At 53.4% G+C, this 17,985-nt stretch overlaps 1 protein-coding gene across 1 annotated transcript; it reads right to left on the reverse strand.

Moving 5' to 3' along the window:
* Positions 1-12,685: 12,685 nt before the first annotated feature.
* On the reverse strand, positions 12,686-13,807 carry htr1d (5-hydroxytryptamine (serotonin) receptor 1D, G protein-coupled). The gene has a single exon (XM_030116662.1). The coding sequence runs from the start codon at positions 13,805-13,807 to the stop codon at positions 12,686-12,688; it is 1,122 nt and encodes a 373-aa protein (XP_029972522.1).
* Positions 13,808-17,985: the final 4,178 nt, after the last annotated feature.

A 17,985-nucleotide genomic window follows, 5' to 3' on the forward strand; every position in this document is an offset into this window, starting at 1 on the left:
TCTACAGGAGGTCTCCTCTGAGTCTGGTTCTACAGGAAGTCTCCTCTGGGTCTGGTTGTGCAGGAAGCCTCCTCTGAGTCTGGTTCTACAGGAAGTCTCCTCTGGGTCTGGTTGTGCAGGAAGTCTCCTCTGAGTCTGGTTCTACAGGAAGTCTCCTCTGGGTCTGGTTCTACAGGAAATCTCCTCTGGGTCTGGTTCTACAGGAAGCCTCCTCTGGGTTTGGTTCTACAGGAAGTCTCCTCTGGGTCTGGTTCTACAGGAAGTCTCCTCTGGGTCTGGTTCTACAGGAAGTCTCCTCTGAGTCTGGTTCTACAGGAAGCCTCCTCTGGGTCTGGTTCTACAGGAAGTCTCCTCTGGGTCTGGTTGTGCAGGAAGTCTCCTCTGAGTCTGGTTCTACAGGAAGTCTCCTCTGGGTCTGGTTCTACAGGAAGTCTCCTCTGGGTCTGGTTCTACAGGAAGTCTCCCCTGAGTCTGGTTCTACAGGAAGTCTCCTCTGAGTCTGGTTCTACAGGAAGTCTCCTCTGGGTCTGGTTCTACAGGAAGTCTCCTCTGGGTCTGGTTCTACAGGAAGTCTCCCCTGAGTCTGGTTCTACAGGAAGTCTCCTCTGAGTCTGGTTCTACAGGAAGTCTCCTCTGGGTCTGGTTCTACAGGAAGTCTCCTCTGGGTCTGGTTCTACAGGAAGTCTCCTCTGAGTCTGGTTCTACAGGAAGTCTCCTCTGGGTCTGGTTCTACAGGAAGTCTCCTCTGGGTCTGGTTCTACAGGAAGCCTCCTCTGAGTCTGGTTCTACAGGAAGTCTCCTCTGGGTCTGGTTGTGCAGGAAGTCTCCTCTGGGTCTGGTTGTGCAGGAAGTCTCCTCTGGGTCTGGTTCCACAGGAAGTCTCCTCTGGGTCTGCTTGTGCAGGAAGTCTCCTCTGGGTCTGGTTCTACAGGAAGTCTCCTCTGAGTCTGGTTCTGCAGGAAGCCTCCTCTGGGTCTGGTTGTGCAGGAAGTCTCCTCTGGGTCTGGTTCTGCAGGAAGCCTCCTCTGGGTCTGGTTGTGCAGGAAGTCTCCTCTGGGTCTGGTTGTGCAGGAAGCCTCCTCTGGGTCTGGTTGTGCAGGAAGTCTCCTCTGAGTCTGGTTCTGCAGGAAGCCTCCTCTGGGTCTGGTTGTGCAGGAAGTCTCCTCTGAGTCTGGTTCTGCAGGAAGTCTCCTCTGGGTCTGGTTCTACAGGAAGTCTCCTCTGGGTCTGGTTCTGCAGGAAGCCTCCTCTGGGTCTGGTTCTGCAGGAAGTCTCCTCTGGGTCTGGTTCTGCAGGAAGTCTCCTCTGGGTCTGGTTGTGCAGGAAGTCTCCTCTGGGTCTGGTTTTGCAGGAAGTCTCCTCTGGGTCTGGTTCTGCAGGAAGTCTCCTCTGGGTCTGGTTGTGCAGGAAGTCTCCTCTGGGTCTGGTTCTGCAGGAAGCCTCCTCTGGGTCTGGTTGTGCAGGAAGTCTCCTCTGGGTCTGGTTCTGCAGGAAGCCTCCTCTGGGTCTGGTTCTGCAGGAAGTCTCCTCTGAGTCTGGTTCTGCAGGAAGTCTCCTCTGAGTCTGGTTCTGCAGGAAGTCTCCTCTGGGTCTGGTTCTGCAGGAAGTCTCCTCTGGGTCTGGTTCTACAGGAAGTCTCCTCTGGGTCTGGTTGTGCAGGAAGTCTCCTCTGGGTCTGGTTCTGCAGGAAGTCTCCTCTGGGTCTGGTTCTACAGGAAGTCTCCTCTGGGTCTGGTTCTGCAGGAAGTCTCCTCTGAGTCTGGTTCTGCAGGAAGTCTCCTCTGGGTCTGGTTGTGCAGGAAGTCTTCCGTCAGTTTGCTGCTCCTGGAGCTAGCAGCCTGGCCTGCAGCCTGCTTGTGTTTCAGATTCTGCTTTCATGAAGCAGAGCTTGTTATCCAGACCTCTGCTGTGTCTTTCAGTGAACGTCTCCCTTCCTGCTGTTCCAGGCTCGCTGTTTGTCCACTTTCATTGTTTCGCTTCACTATTTATGGACTGACTTCCACACAGAGCGGGCTGACGCCAATTAGTGTTCAAATGTAACCGAATGGAGCAAAATACAGAAGCGAAGAAAATGAAGATCATCTTTCGGACATTTCATCCAGCTGCAGAACAACATCTTCCACAGACTCAGCCAGCTAACATCCATTTCTAGATTGTGTAGAAAAGTCCGTCTTCTACCTGCCAGAGACAAAACAGCATGACAGTGTGTCTTCATTCCAGTCATTCGATCAGCTCGTGGTTTCATGCTCTCTGGTTCGAGTTAGAGTCTCTGGGCAGAGTGTATTTCGTCAGAGTGACTTGTTTGTGTGTGTGTGTGTGTGTGTGTGTGTGTGTGTGTGTGTGTGTGTGTGTGTGTGTGTGTGTGGTGTGTGAGCGAGCTGTGGGTTAGCCGTGTCCATGTGAGTGCGTGGGATTGCTTACAGGGAGCGTACAGGCCACGCTGAATATGCATGTGCTGCAGACGGAGAGCGAGTGGGCGGAGGCCGGCCTGTCAGATCGCATATGTGCCTGTTAATCAGAATGGGAGCTGCTGGTGGACGGACCTCCTCCTCATGTGGAGAACAGCTGCATTATTCACACGCTGTGTGTTGAGGTCCAGCTGACTGCAGCGCCCGAACCCACAGCGTGCCTCACCGTTAGCACAGTTCAACCTCTGGAAGGCAGGGCCTCATGCTAACGCTACATCATTAGCCAGGAGTCCAGGCTCCAGGACACATCCACAGTGAAGACACAGTGTGGTCTTCAAAAGGTCCTGAAGGCCAGAATGGATCCGAAACCCTACTGAATCCCCCCATCTAGACATTCTGGTCAAACAAACTGCAGGGATCAACAACACAACCTCGCACTGACAGAGAGGGAAGAGATGGGAGAAAACTGACCTTCACTGAGAAAACAAACTGAGATCCACTGATCCCTGGAACACCCTACTGATCAATATGAGATCTACTGATCACTGGAACATCTACTAATCAATATTAGATCAGTGATCACTGTATCATCTACTGATCAATAAGAGCGCCAGTAATCTGATCAATGGAACATCTATCAATGTTGAATAATGAGGACACGGGACACGGTGGACTCTTGTTAGCAACGTGCTTTCTTTCAGTAAACAGGAAGTCAGATACACCAGGAGAAGCATTGCATTATGGGAGATGGAGCCCACTATGCCTAATACTACACCTCCTCTCTTTAGCTAAAGTCATGCTTTATCAGATGAACAGGCATGCAAAGTGACTGACAGCATAAACACTGAAGTGCTGTGACTTATTTTTCAAAATAAACAATAGTTTTTCCTTTGAGTTGCAGCTGCATATTTCCTGAACAACAGTATACAAAGCATTCTTATTTCTTTCTGTAAAGGGGCTGTATCATGCTTTTTTAGCTAGTCCAAACTCTACTATAGGCTCTAACATGGTAATAGATTATTTTTGGCGCTAAGGAAAAGTCATTTTGTGTGAAATTAAATATTTTCTGGGGCTAATTCTGAAACCTGGAAGAAAAAATGCTCTGTTTCACTGAAAATCCCGCCTCTCCCCCTGTTGACTTTGACTGACAGCGTACTTCAGCCAATCAGCGCTTCAAAACAAATACGTCATCAAAATGCGTTAGCTTCTCTAAGGGTTAGCATTAGCTCATTAGCTCTAGCTTCTCTACACGCAAAGACATGCGAAAACGTCTTTTCCTGTTAGAAACTCACCAGGCACAGACTCTGGCTCTTGCTTGATTGTTGGTGTTTCGGCTGTAATTTTACTTATTGCAGCTTTCAGACGATGGTTATAATACGCGCAGCGATGGCGTCACTTCCGGTTTAGCCAACGGAAGTCGCCAAAAAAATTGAAAACAAAAAGCGGCAACGCTGATTGACTTGGCCGTTTCACGACCGAGGACCTGCAGGGGAGGGGAAGAGGGGCGGGCTCAGGGGAAGGGGCCAGCTCAGGTGAAGGGGGCGGGGCTCAGGTGAAGAGGGGCGGGGCTCAGGTGAAGGGGGCGGGCTCAGGGGAAGGGGCGGGGCTCAGGGGAGCGTTCTGCTGCTCCTGACGTCACTAGAACAGACAGACTGTTTTCATGGTGCGGGAGGGGCTGCCTCTCTGAGCAGGAGAAAAACAAGGAAAGCTCAAACACACAGGCATGAAGGAAAAAACTGCTTTGGGGTGTTTTTGATGAGTAAATAACTATATAACAAGGTTTAAACATACAAAAAGTGAATTTTGCATGATACAGCCCCTTTAACTGCAACAAATGGACTCTTTTACAAATCCATTTTATCAGGAGGTTTCACCACACGACCAGATCTGGTGGTAGCCCCTGTAGGTCTCAAGTGGTTCCTGTTTCTCCTGAGAAGACCTCTGTCAGTCTCAACCACGTAAGATCTTGGAGCGTGAGCAGGTCTGTCAACTTCTCCTGAAGTCCCTTCAGTAGAAATCCAAACCTTCTGTCCAGGTGTTAGTTTGGAGAGTGGTCTGGCTCGGTGTGTCCGGTTGTAGTGTTTCGCCTGCTCCTCCTTTCAAAAAATTGGCAGGTTTGGCCACTTAGATCCAACTTGGTCGTGAGTTGAGGTAGTATTACAGTCAAGTCGGCATCAAGCCAAGTCGGCCTCGCGGGGGGGGGGGGGCTCTCAAGTGGCCGAGTTGGTCGGTGCCGACTTGACTGTAAGCTGCTTACCAACCTCTTTTTTTTAAATCACGCATTATAATTATAAAACTGTGCAAATCGTCGCACCGCAGTCGGCATCAGCTCCAGGATTTGCACAGTTACAATTATAATGCAGGCGACTGGATTGATCAAACGCCGCCTGGTCACATGATCTGGTCACATGACCAGACAGCCGCTCGCGCTGCGCACTCGTAGCTAAGCTACTCGGTTCAAACAAGACGTCAAACATGAAGCTCCAGGTACATTATCCACCTCTAACCTGTCAGACACCATCATCATACAGTTTGTCCTCCAGTCTCCCGCCTGCTACGTGAGGTGAAGTGGCGCACGAAAAAAACTGTGCAAATCGTCGCACTGCAGCCAGCATCCTTGCACTACGATTCCCAGAATGCCTTGGGGACCGGTCCCATGACCAGACAGCCGCTAAGCGCTCGTAGCTAAGCTACTCGGTTCAAACAGATCGTCAAAAAACTGTGCAAATCGTCGTGCCGCCATCCGGCATCATGATAAAAAAAAAAGGCTTTAGGCCGAGTTGGTAAGCAGCTTACAGTCAAGTCGGCACCGACCAACTCGGCCATTTGAGAGCCCCCCCACGAGGCTGACTTGGCTTGATGCCGACTTGGATTGATGCCGACCTGACTGTATCCCGTTGAGGTAGGACGGTGCGGAGGTATCTTCCCATAAGCAGATGGGCTGTTGAAAACCCGTGTTCCAGTGGGGTTGATCTGTATGCCAGCAGCGCTCTGTTAAAGTCATTGTCCTTTTCCACAGGTCCTTGCTGGTACGAACAGCACGTTCCGCCTCACCATTGGTCTGGGGGTACCTCGGGCTGCTTGTGATGTGTGTGAAGTGGTACTCCTGCACAAACTGTTTGAACTGTACTAACGAAAACTGCGGCCCGTTATCTGATACCACAGTCTCTGGAGTTCCGTGTCTAGCAAAGGCCTCTTTGACAGCTTTAATAGTGACCTCTGCTGACGTTTGATTGAGCTGTGCCACTTCAATGTATCTCGAGAAAAAGTCAATGATCAAAATCTACTGTTTCTTTGACCACTCAAACAGATCCAGTCCAACCTTCTGCCGAAGGCGGTCCGGAAGTGGAGTGGACAGCAGCGGTTCACAGGTCTGAAGTCTGTACTTTTGACATGTTTCACGTGTGTCCACTATTTGACCTATCTGAGCTGGTCCACCAGACCGATTCCTTAGCTCTGACCCTGCATTTGGTAATCCCTTGATGACCTGCGTGCAGACGTTGCAAAATGTCTGCTCTTAAAGGTGGTGGGATCACAAGTCCCCTGAGAAGGCCGTGACCAACATGTAAGTTCATCTTGTGTTGCCAGAAAGCTTTGACATCTGGATACAGCTTATATTTTTCTGGCCAACCTGTAACACAGTAGTCCTTCACTTTTGTGCACACTTTGTCTTCTTCTTGTGCTGACTTGATCTCTTCCAGCTTTTTGTCTGTGGCGGGGAGACAGGATACCTCTTTCTCCAACTGTAAATCTCCTGCAGAGGGCGGACCTGCCAACGGGGCACGGCATCAGCTGTGACGAGGTTCTTCCCTGGAACATGAACGATTGTGACTGCGAATCGGAGCAGCCTAAGCCTGAAACTTAGGATTCGAGGAGGAAGATTGTCCAAGCCTCTCGTGCTCAGAAGAAGTAGCAGGGGTTTGTGGTCCGTGATGAGCGTGAACTGAAGACCATGAAATATGATGAAAGTCTCTCACACGCCCATGTGACCGCTAGCGCCTCCTTTTCTGTTTGCGCATAGCGTCTCTCTGTATCAGTTAGTCCTCTGGAAATGTAGGTCACTGGGTGCCACATGCCGTCACTCTGCTTCTGTGTGAGTACAACTCCAGTACTGTATGGTGATGCATCTGCAGCAACTCTTGTGTCAGCTGTGTTGGGGTACTGAGCGAGCACTTCAGGAGAGCTGAGTATGTCCTTCAGTTTCTGGAATGCTGTCTCCTGTGGCTCTGCCCAGATCCACTCGTTTCTCTCCTTTTGCAGCTCCTTAAGTGGTGTTGTGATGGTGGCCAGCTGTGGCATGAACTTGACGAGGTAGTTAGCCATGCCCAAAAGATGTTGCACATCTTCCACACACTTTGACTGTGGCAGCTGCTGGATTGCCTTTATCTTTTTTGGGTCAGCTTCAATGCCTTTTGCTGAAACTTTGTGTCCAACGAACATAATCTCTCTTTTGGCAAACTCACACTTCTCATTCAGAGTGAGACCCTCCTTTGGAACTTTTGAAGCACACGGTGCAGTCTCTCATCATGCTCTTGTCTGTCCCTGCCGTATACAAGTATGTCGTCGGCATGACAGATTAGACCATCAGAGTCCTCCAGCATCTGCGACATTCTCCTTTGGAAATGCTCGGGTGCTGATGCTATGCCAAAGGGAAGGCGATTGAACTGAAACCTCCCAAAAGGCGTGATGAAGGTTGTGAGGGGCCGTGACTCTGGTGTGAGGGGGATTTGCCAAAATCCAGAACAGGCGTCCAACTTTGTAAACCTTGAGCATCTTTCATCAGTGCGAGCGTTTGACCCACTGCAGGGAGAATGTGGCGTTCCCTTTTCACTGCTGTGTTTAGGGGTGTGAGGTCCACGCAGATCCTGGGTGGCTTATTGGCAGGTCTGGGAATGACGGCGATGCCTGAGCACCACTCCATAGGCTCAGTAACTTTTGAAAAGACTCCCATTTTTTCCATTCTGCTCAACTCTTCCCTAACTGCGTCTCTGAGGGGGAGAGGGACACGCCGGGGGCTGAAAGAGCTATGGGTATGGCTCCCTGCTCTAGCTCTATGTGGTAAGGCTCTTTTAGTTTGCCTAAACCTTGAAACACTGTAGGATATGCTGCTCTGAAATCTGTCTCAGGTTCAGTGACAGTGTCTACTCTGACCGCCAGCCCCAATGCTTCACAGAGGCTGTACTAGACCTGACACTAAGTAGACATCTGGCAATGGTCAGCGGCCTTTCACTACCAGCTGCGCTCCAAAGCAGCCTTTTACTTTTAGGGGGTAACTGCCTGGCCCTAAAAGTGTCTTTTTGGGTGTCTGCAGCTTGCCATCTCTTTCTGGTTTGTACAGCATTTCAGGAATGGACGCAACATCTGCCCCTGTGTCAAGCTTAAACTGGACATTTTCTCCATTTAACTTGACCTGTTCCACCCAGGGCTCTGACCTCTCTGTACCAGTTTCTCCTAAGAACACACAGTCGTCACTATCTGTGTCATTTAGATTTTATGTGACTTCTTCTAATCCTGCAGCTTCACTCCTATGACAAACTACAGCAAACTGCATTTTTTCCTCACATTTTCTGCACTGTACCTCTCTGGCTGGACAGACAGTGTTTGCTCTTTCTTCCACAGCGGCCGAACTCCTTGTCAACCTGCTTTACTAGCTTTTGTGCTTTCTTTGACTGTTGCCATGCCTGAGGTTTTTCTTTCTTCATGTTTGCTTTGATTGAGTCCATGTTCATGTCTTCTGCAGAATTACTGTGTAGAATTGTTTGCTGCTTCTTCACAGTTTCACTCTGTCTGACTCTCTGTATGGCTTTAGCAGGGGTTAAGTCAGAGTCCATTTGTAGAGCTTCTGACAGTTTCTTGTCTTTTATTCCCAGTACAAGTCTGTCCTGAATCAGGTCCTCTTTGAGCACTCTGAATCCACAGTTTTCTGCGAGTTTGTGAACAGCTGTGAAGAATTATTCTGCGTTCTCACCATCCTGTTGACGCCTGCAGTTGAACTGAGCTCTCTCAAAGATGACGTTGTGTTTTCCTACGTAGTGTTTTTCAAATGCCGTTTTCACTGCATTGTATTGCTTTTTTTCGTCAGCAGTTAATGGCAAAACTGCCAAAACATCAGCAGCAGCATCTCCCATCGCATACAGGAGAGAATTTACTTGATACTCCTCTGATTTGCTATCCAACGCGATTGTATAATGAGGACACGGTGGACTCTTGTAAGCAACATGCTTTCTTTTAGTAAACAGGAAGTCAGGTACACCAGTAGAAGCATTGCATTATGGGAGATGGAGCCCACTATGCCTAATACTACAAATGTGAGATCTACTGATCACTGGAACATCTACTGATCAATATAAGATCTAATGATCACTGTGACATGTATTAATCAATATGAGATCTGCTGATCAGTGTGAGATCTACTCTCTCCCACACACACACTGTGTGTTTTAAGGTCTATTTCAGTAGATACTCTTCATGTCCTGTCAGCTGGTCCTCATGTCCTGTCAGCTGGTCCTCATGTCCTATCAGCTGGTCCTCATGTCCTGTCAGCTGGTCCTCATGTTCCCTCAGCTGGTCCTCATGTCCTGTCAGCTGGTCCTCATGTTCCCTCAGCTGGTCCTCATGTCCTGTCAGCTGGTCCTCATGTTCCCTCAGCTGGTCCTCATGTCCTGTCAGCTGGTCCTCATGTCCTGTCAGCTGGTCCTCATGTCCTGTCAGCTGGTCCTCATGTTCCCTCCGCTGGTCTCTGGTTCTGCTGACCCTCACGTTTTGAGGCTGTTCAGACCAGAAGGTTCTGCTGAAGCTTGAGCTGAGCGGCTCCTCCTGTGGTCCAGAACGCCACTGCCAGACTGCTGACCAGGACTCCCAGGAGGTCCCATGGGTCCCTCTTCACTGGCTCCCCATTAAGTTTCGGGTACAATTTAAAGTCGTTGTGGTGACTTACAGAGCTCTGCATGGCCAGGCCGGCCTACATGAGAGATCTGCTGCAGCCTTCTGTCCCCAGCAGGTCCCTGAGGTCCTCTGATCAGGGCCTGCTGCTGGTCCCTCCTTCGAGGCTGAGAACTAAAGCAGACCGTGCGGTTGAGGTTGTGGCGCCGCTCTGTAGAACTCCCTCCCACAAGATCAGCGGCCACTCTTGACACTTTTAAAAATCAGCTGAAGACCCGTCTTCTAGACTAGCTTTTGTGTGCTTTGTTGTTGTTTATCTCTTTTGTGTTCTGCTGATTTCTGCTCTGTGTTTTTATCCCTGGTTGTTTTCTGCTTCTGTAAAGCACCTTGTGGCTTGATGCTCTTGAAAGGTGATATATAGATAAAGTTTATTTATTACTATTATTACTGTTCTCCTGAGTGATGTGAGGAACGTGCAGCAGCAGGACGGGGTTAACCTTTGACCTCACTCTTCATTCCTGCTCTTTCAGCTGTACTACTGTCACCAGGGAGGAGGGGACACTTCCAGCCTGGCGACTTGACCTTTAGACTAGCATTCGGGGGGTCATCTCCGGGTCAAAGTGGTCCAGACTGGCACCCGGACCCCCTGTTTCAGTGACCGGCTGTTAAAGCTGGACTCTGAGCCCCACATGGACACACTGTGCTGTTTGCTGAGCTCAGATGTCCATCAGCTGGAATCTCTGTCGAATCCAGTCCTTCATATGAACCCATCAAGACTGACTGACTGACCTGGGACCTCCAGAGCCCCAGGCCAGCCAGCGCCGGGCTAACTGTGGGATCAGTACAGATAAATCTTCTCTAATGGGGCTGGGTGTTCAGCTGACCCTTCAGGAGTGTCTCTGCTTCAGTGCTTCAGGTCTGCGGACCACCCAGACCGGAACGCGGAACCATTTGGTCTCAGCAGTTTAAAGATCAAGCAGTACACCAGGCTTCCTGGGCTCTGCCGGTAGCTGAATGCTAACTCATGGCAGGAAGCATGGCTGACCTCTGACCTCTGCTCCTACTGAAACACTGCCGTCCTCCAGTTAGGTCCAGCGGCTCTGATTGGACAGTGAAAGGTGGTCATGATGGGCTGAAGCCCGGGACCAGCTGGACTGAGTGGAGACGGTTTAGTGAGTCCACCGGGACCGGTCCTCTCTGGTCTTCAACAGCAGCTGGACTTTCAGCGGGTCCTCTGCAGGTTCTGGAACCGGGTCAACTGTGGAGTCACTCAGACCCTCACGTGAAGCAGGTGGACTTTCAGCTGGTCTCAGACTCCACAGACCACATCAGTCTGTCCAGACTCCACAGACCACATCAGTCTGTCCAGACTCCACAGACCACATCAGTCTGTCCAGACTCCACAGACCACATCAGTCTGTCCAGACTCTACAGACCACATCAGTCTGTCCAGACTCCACAGACCACATCAGTCTGTCCAGACTCCACAGACCACATCAGTCTGTCCAGACTCCACAGACCATCGACATGTGACGGGTGGAGCCTTTGTGGGGCTTTCTTTCAGAATTGAAGACAGGAATGAGGATGACACCCTGAGTCTACTGACCAGAGGAGGAAACGTGATCCAAACCCCACAGTGGTTAAACCTGCAGCTTCACTCAAGATCTGCTCAGACTCAAGCCAGTCCAGACCGTCCATCTTTAAATCACTCAATTCAGACCCAGAATCCAGACCTGCAGTCCTGAGATCACATCTCCTGAGATCACCTGGGACACTCTGACCAGCATCTTCCCTGTATCTGCAGCACCAATGGAGAAAAACGGTCAAACTTTCAGAGCTGAGGTGATAAATAGATAGATAGATAGATAGATAGATAGATAGATAGATAGATAGATAGATAGATAGATAGATAGAGTGAATAGTGTCTGACAGAAAGGTGAAGGCGTACATAAATTAAAATCCCACTGAAAGTGTGTCTGTGCTGCAGCCGGCAGCCGATCTGAGGGCTGCTGGACTGAGTGAGAGGAGCTGATGTGAGGAGGACTGGCTTGTTGCTATGGCGTTCAGAGGACATCTCCATGTTGGCTTCTCTAATGACTCATCTGCATGTAGACACTGAGTCCTCCTCAACCCTCCTCCTGCAGCTGACTCCACCGCTCACACTCCGCCCAGCCCCCGGTCCAGAACCCGGTCCAGCCCCCGGTCCAGAACCCAGTCCAGCCCCCGGTCCAGCCCCCGGTCCAGAACCCAGTCCAGCCCAGACCCTGGTCCAGCCCCCGGTCCAGAACCCGGTCCAGCCCCAGCCCCTGGTCCAGCCCCCGGTCCAGCCCCAGCCCCCGGTCCAGAACCCGGTCCAGCCCCTGGTCTAGCCCAGACACAGCAGGACACCTGCTGCAGGACCACTCCGGAACAGTGGATGGACCTTCAGCCTGGACCGCTTCTGAGTCATTTCACTCTTAACATTCTTATAGAACAGGTCGGACCTCAAGAGGAAACAAGAAAACATGTTTTTGGAGCGTGAAGAGTTGGAGTCAACACAAGATGATTTAGATGACTGGCTTTGGTCCACGGGCCTGATGTTTGACACCTCTACCCAGAGAGCAGGACACACACACACACACACAGAATTTGCAGGTTTTCTCAGTCCTTTACTGAACCACAGAGTATAATCAGACAGCAGCAGCAGAACACAGATTCACAACACATTTCTCAGGTTTTCATGGCGTTTCCTCTCCAGCAGGTTGAAGTCACGCTGACTTCCTCTCGTCTTTCTCGTCCTCTTCTGTCTGGATTATTTACAGGCCTCCAAAAACTCTGCAATGTCTCTGTGACAAGGAGACTCCACCCCTCACCACGAGATGAAGGTGTGTCTTAATACCGATGCATGCACACGTTTCTCTGCTCGGTGGACTGAACGGATCCACACACTGACTGACCACACACACTCTGGCCTGACAGAAGGAACAGCAACGCAAAACACATCACAACTAGCATGTTTACAAGAGGGAGCACTACAACGCCAGCGGTTCGCCTGTTTCCCTTCTCCCATTGGTCCCCGTGTCCCAGGCGGATCCCTGCAGTGTACCAGGCGGATCCCAGCAGTGTACCAGGTGGATCCCAGCAGTGTACCAGGTGGATCCCAGCAGTGTACCAGGTGGATCCCAGCAGTGTACCAGGTGGATCCCAGCAGTGTACCAGGCGGATCCCTGCAGTGTACCAGGCGGATCCCAGCAGTGTCCCAGGCGGATCCCTGCAGTGTACCAGGTGGATCCCAGCAGTGTACCAGGCGGATCCCTGCAGTGTACCAGGCGGATCCCAGCAGTGTCCCAGGTGGATCCCAGCAGTGTACCAGGTGGATCCCAGCAGTGTACCAGGTGGATCCCAGCAGGGGTCCTTCAGCGCCGGAGCTTGACCAGCTTCTGGAAGGCCTGTTTGAACTCGTCGTTGAAGGCGGTGTAGATGACGGGGTTGATCAGGGAGTTCAGGTATCCCAGCCAGGTGAAGGTGTCGAACAGCAGGGGGTCGAACCAGCAGTCTTTACAGATGACCATGACCAGCGTTCCCACAAAGAAGGGCAGCCAGCACACGATGAAGGCGCCCAGTATGATTCCCAGCGTCTTGGTGGCTTTCCTCTCCCTCGCCGCGCACAGGCGCTTCCTCTCCAGCACGCTGTCCGCCAGCTTCACCTTCACGCTGCTGATGAAGAGCGGCGAGCCGCCGGCCCCGCCCACTCCGCCCGAGTGCTGCGAGGCGGAGCTGAGCGAGCAGAGCGAGGAGCCCGCCGAGGTCTGGATGAGCTGCGCCGTGGTGAACCGCTTCCCGGCCGACGGCGTCTTGAAGATGCGAGAGCGGGCGGCGACGTAGATCCTGCCGTAGAGGATGAGGAGCAGCAAGGTGGGGACGTAGAAGGCGCCGAAGGTGGAGTACAGCGTGTAGGAGATCTGGTCTGCGTTCACCACGCACTCCGTCAGCTCCTCGTGGGCCTTGGCCTGGCGCCAGAACAGCGGTGGGATGGAGATGCAGATTGAGATGACCCACACCACCGCCACCATGGCGGCCGCCCGCCGCATGGTGCGGCGCCGGGAGTACTCCAGGGCGTCGGTGATGGCCCAGTAGCGGTCCAGCGCGATGACGCACAGGTGCAGGATGGAGGCGGTGCAGAAGGTGATGTCGGACGACAGCCACACGTCGCACACCACCTGGCCCAGCGACCACGTCTTGCTGACGGTGTACACGACGCTGATGGGCATGACCAGGATGGACACCAGCAGGTCGGTGAGGGCCAGCGAGCCGATCAGGAAGTTGGCCGGCGTGTGGAGCTTCCTGGTCATGAAGATGGTGGCGATGACGAAGGCGTTGGACAGCATGGTGGCCAGCGTGACCACGGCCAGCAGCACGTACACGGAGACCCGCAGGCCGAGCAGCGAGGCCTCGCTCCAGGCCGGGGCCGCCGTGCCGCCGCCCAACTCCGTCAAGTTGCTGCTGAAGTAGTCCAGGGAGTTGTTGTCCAGCTCCATCGCGCCTGTAGTTTTACACCAGCATCATCTGCTTGCGCTTCACTTGGGGCAGGGCAGGGCGTGTCCCTGGAGCCGCCCGGCGTCAGACCCCCCCTGGTGGCAGTAACCTGACCAACACTCAACTGGCAGCGTAACCCGACACCCCGATACCCGACCTGGAGCCACAACCTGAGCAGGACCAGCAGGCGTGGAGCCGGGCGTCCGGGACCAGCGCCGCCCCCTGCTGTGCTTCTCCCAGGACAGCTCCGTCACATGCTGCTTCAGCCGGACCCCCGCTGTGAGCGCTACGCCTCCATCACTCAGCGAGCCGAGTTCTCCCTGAACCGGCCATCCTCCGTCAGCACAGCAGACCGTTCACACCTCACAGCAGTCCTGCTGGGGGCCGGACTGGACCCCCGGGGCCGCCTGTGTATTTAGCGACCCTGCTTTAAGTGGCAAATTAATTTCATGTCAGCCTCTAGCAAACATTTAAAGCATGATTTCAGCTCATTAGCGGTGATTTATGGCTCTTCTCTGATATTGATTTTGCTCAGTGGAGCGGTGGAAGGAGCAGAAGCTGGTCTGGATTCAGCCGCCGCCTCTTCGCCGTCTTATCTGACCAGGCTCTCCGCTCTGCCGCTGTAATGGCTCCTCCTTTCCAATAAGGCTGCAGGAGGAGGACGATGATGAAGATACGAAGGCTTGCTGGCTGTCTCTTATCTGCGCTGCCGTCCTGGTGAAGCCTGCCGGATGAGACGCCGCTGCTCACAGAGAACTCTGGATCTGCTGGATCTGCTCGGCGCTCCCAGCAGTCGGTCCCGATGAGCTGGATGTTGAGCTGCTGTTGATGAGGCGCCGCCGGTCACATGGCTTCCGGGTCCAGCTGCTGTGTCCGTCCCGTCCTGAGAGAGACAGACACAAAGAGAAAGAGGCGATTAGCTGTGTTTTCATCCCGTTTGTCCTCGTCCTCCATGCTGTGGACGAACTCATGACCAGTGGCTGCCCACACGGCGCCGCCCGCTCAGGCGGGCCGACACCCCGCCCTCCGAGCTCCATCTGCATCTCCGACCGCCAGTCTCAGCCCGGCTTCACACGACTGCAGCCGCTCAGCAGGAGAGGACGGAGACTCAGGCTCTGGAGGAGAAAGACGGACGTGTCTGCTGATCACTTCCTGCTGCCGGCGGCTTTCAGCACCCCGGACAGCTCCTTCGCTAAAGTCCAGAGCCTTCCTTCTCTGAATGTTGGGATTTGCATGGGAGTTTTGAGAAACAGTTTCTGGAAATTTCAAAACAAAAAACCATGTTTCTTCTGAGTGTGAGTCACACACATTCGACATGTGTCTGTCATTCTGGTTATTAAGACCAACTCTGAAACTATCGGCAAAACCCCACCAAGGACTCCTGACAGCAGTAGCGGCCTACATCTGGCTAGCAGTGAGGAACATCTGGCTCCAGAGGTGGAGATTCAATCCAGAGAATCAGGAAGGAGACTTCAGGAAACTCAGCAGAGAGACTGCAGTGGAGGAACACACACTTCACCCTGAGAGGACCGGGTCTGAGGACCGGGTCTGAGGACCGGGTCTGAGAGGACCGGGTCTGAGGACCGGGTCTGAGGACCGGGTCTGAGAGGACCGGGTCTGAGAGGACCGGGTCTGAGGACCGGGTCTGAGAGGACCGGGTCTGAGGACTGGGTCTGAGGACCGGGTCTGAGAGGACCGGGTCTGAGAGGACCGGGTCTGAGGACCGGGTCTGAGAGGACCGGGTCTGAGAGGACCGGGTCTGAGAGGACCGGGTCTGAGAGGACCGGGTCTGAGGACCGGGTCTAAGAGGACCGGGTCTGAGGACCGGGTCTGAGAGGACCGGGTCTGAGGACCGGGTCTGAGGACCGGGTCTGAGAGGACCGGGTCTGAGGACCGGGTCTGAGAGGACCGGGTCTGAGACCGGGTCTGAGAGGACCGGGTCTGAGGACCGGGTCTGAGGACCGGGTCTGAGAGGACCGGGTCTGAGGACCGGGTCTGAGAGGTACCGGGTCTGAGAGGACCGGGTCTGAGAGGACCGGGTCTGAGGACCGGGTCTAAGAGGACCGGGTCTGAGGACCGGGTCTAAGAGGACCGGGTCTGAGGACCGGGTCTGAGGACCGGGTCTGAGAGGACCGGGTCTGAGGACCGGGTCTGAGGACCGGGTCTGAGGACCGGTCTGAGAGGACCGGTCTGAGGACCGGGTCTGAGAGGACCGGGTCTGAGAGGACCGGTCTGAGGACCGGGTCTGAGGACCGGGTCTGAGAGGACCGGGTCTGAGGACCGGGTCTGAGAGGACCGGGTCTGAGAGGACCGGGTCTGAGGACCGGGTCTAAGAGGACCGGGTCTGAGGACCGGGTCTAAGAGGACCGGGTCTGAGGACCGGGTCTGAGAGGACCGGGTCTGAGGACCGGGTCTGAGAGGACCGGGTCTGAGGACCGGGTCTAAGAGGACCGGGTCTGAGGACCGGGTCTGAGGACCCGGTCTGAGAGGACCGGGTCTGAGGACCGGGTCTGAGAGGACCGGGTCTGAGAGGACCGGGTCTGAGAGGACCGGGTCTGAGGACCGGGTCTAAGAGGACCGGGTCTGAGGACCGGGTCTAAGAGGACCGGGTCTGAGGACCGGGTCTGAGGACCGGGTCTGAGAGGACCGGGTCTGAGGACCGGGTCTGAGAGGACCGGGTCTGAGAGGACCGGGTCTGAGAGGACCGGGTCTGAGGACCGGGTCTGAGGACCGGGTCTGAGGACCGGGTCTGAGAGGACCGGGTCTGAGGACCGGGTCTGAGGACCGGGTCTGAGAGGACCGGGTCTGAGAGGACCGGGTCTGAGGACCGGGTCTGAGAGGACTGGGTCTGAGAGGACTGGGTCTGAGAGGACCGGGTCTGAGAGGACCGGGTCTGAGGACCGGGTCTGACAGGACCGGGTCTGAGAGGACTGGGTCTGAGAGGACCGGGTCTGAGGACCGGGTCTGACAGGACCGGGTCTGAGAGGACTGGGTCTGAGGACCGGGTCTGAGAGGACTGGGTCTGAGAGGACCGGGTCTGAGGACCGGGTCTGACAGGACCGGGTCTGAGAGGACTGGGTCTGAGGACCGGGTCTGAGAGGACTGGGTCTGAGAGGACCGGGTCTGAGGACCGGGTCTGAGAGGACTGGGTCTGAGAGGACCGGGTCTGAGGACCGGGTCTGAGGACCGGGTCTGAGAGGACTGGGTCTGAGAGGACTGGGTCTGAGGACCGGGTCTGAGAGGACCAGACCTTCCACTCCAGCAGGGGTGTTCAACCTGCGGCTCTGGAGTCACATGTGGCTCTTCGTATCCTCTGTGGCGGCTCCATGAAGCTTCACCACACGATACCTGAAGAAACATTTAACTTGTTTTTAAATTATTTGATTCTTCACCCTCGGTTCAAAAGGGATTCAAGAAAGGTTCAAGTAACATTGGGTAAAAAAGCAAAAACCACAAGAAACGGAGAAAAAAATGGTAGAACAGCTTAAAAAACCTGAAATTTCTACAATTTCTAACACAAGAAGATGAAACATGGCAGGAAAAAAAACACAAAACCGTTTAAGAAAAGGTAAAATGGCTAAAACAGCAAACATTTCAATATTGTCAAGAATGAAAGCTTGAAAAGAGAAACAAAACTTTTAAAATCAGGTACGATAACAGGTTCAGGGTAATAAAATGTTCACTATTCTGAACTTAAAACGTCATGATGCATCATAAGGTCTAGTTTTTGTCTGTGAAGCTTCCTGAGCTGCATTCGCCTCATTTTAAAGGCTAAATGTTCTTTGTGGTTCCAGAACGACTGGACTTGAGGGAACGTCAGTGAAACGGCTCTTTTGGTCATAGAGGCTGCAGAACCCCGGTCCAGAGAGAAGGACCAGGACTCCGTTCCAGCTGTGCCCCCGTAGGGACAGGACACAGATTTGGGAGAAGCCGACCCGTTCCGGTCCACGCCGTCCCCTAACAGAGCTAACTGCAGAGGAAAGGAGGATGTCGAGTGATGAGTGTTTCCCTCGTTTTGTTCCCTCATTTTAATCTTAATTGTAACTTTAATTTGCACTGATGTGAACATCGGTATTCTCCTCCCTCCTTCTTCTAGGAGTTATTAAAGCTGTCCCTCAGTCCTCTTGTCTCTCTCTCTCCTCCCTCTCTCTCTCCCCTCTCTCTCTCCTCTCTCCCCTCT

The sequence above is a fragment of the Salarias fasciatus genome, chromosome 19 (genome assembly GCF_902148845.1).
Source record: "Salarias fasciatus chromosome 19, fSalaFa1.1, whole genome shotgun sequence".
Taxonomy (NCBI): Eukaryota; Metazoa; Chordata; class Actinopteri; order Blenniiformes; family Blenniidae; genus Salarias; species Salarias fasciatus.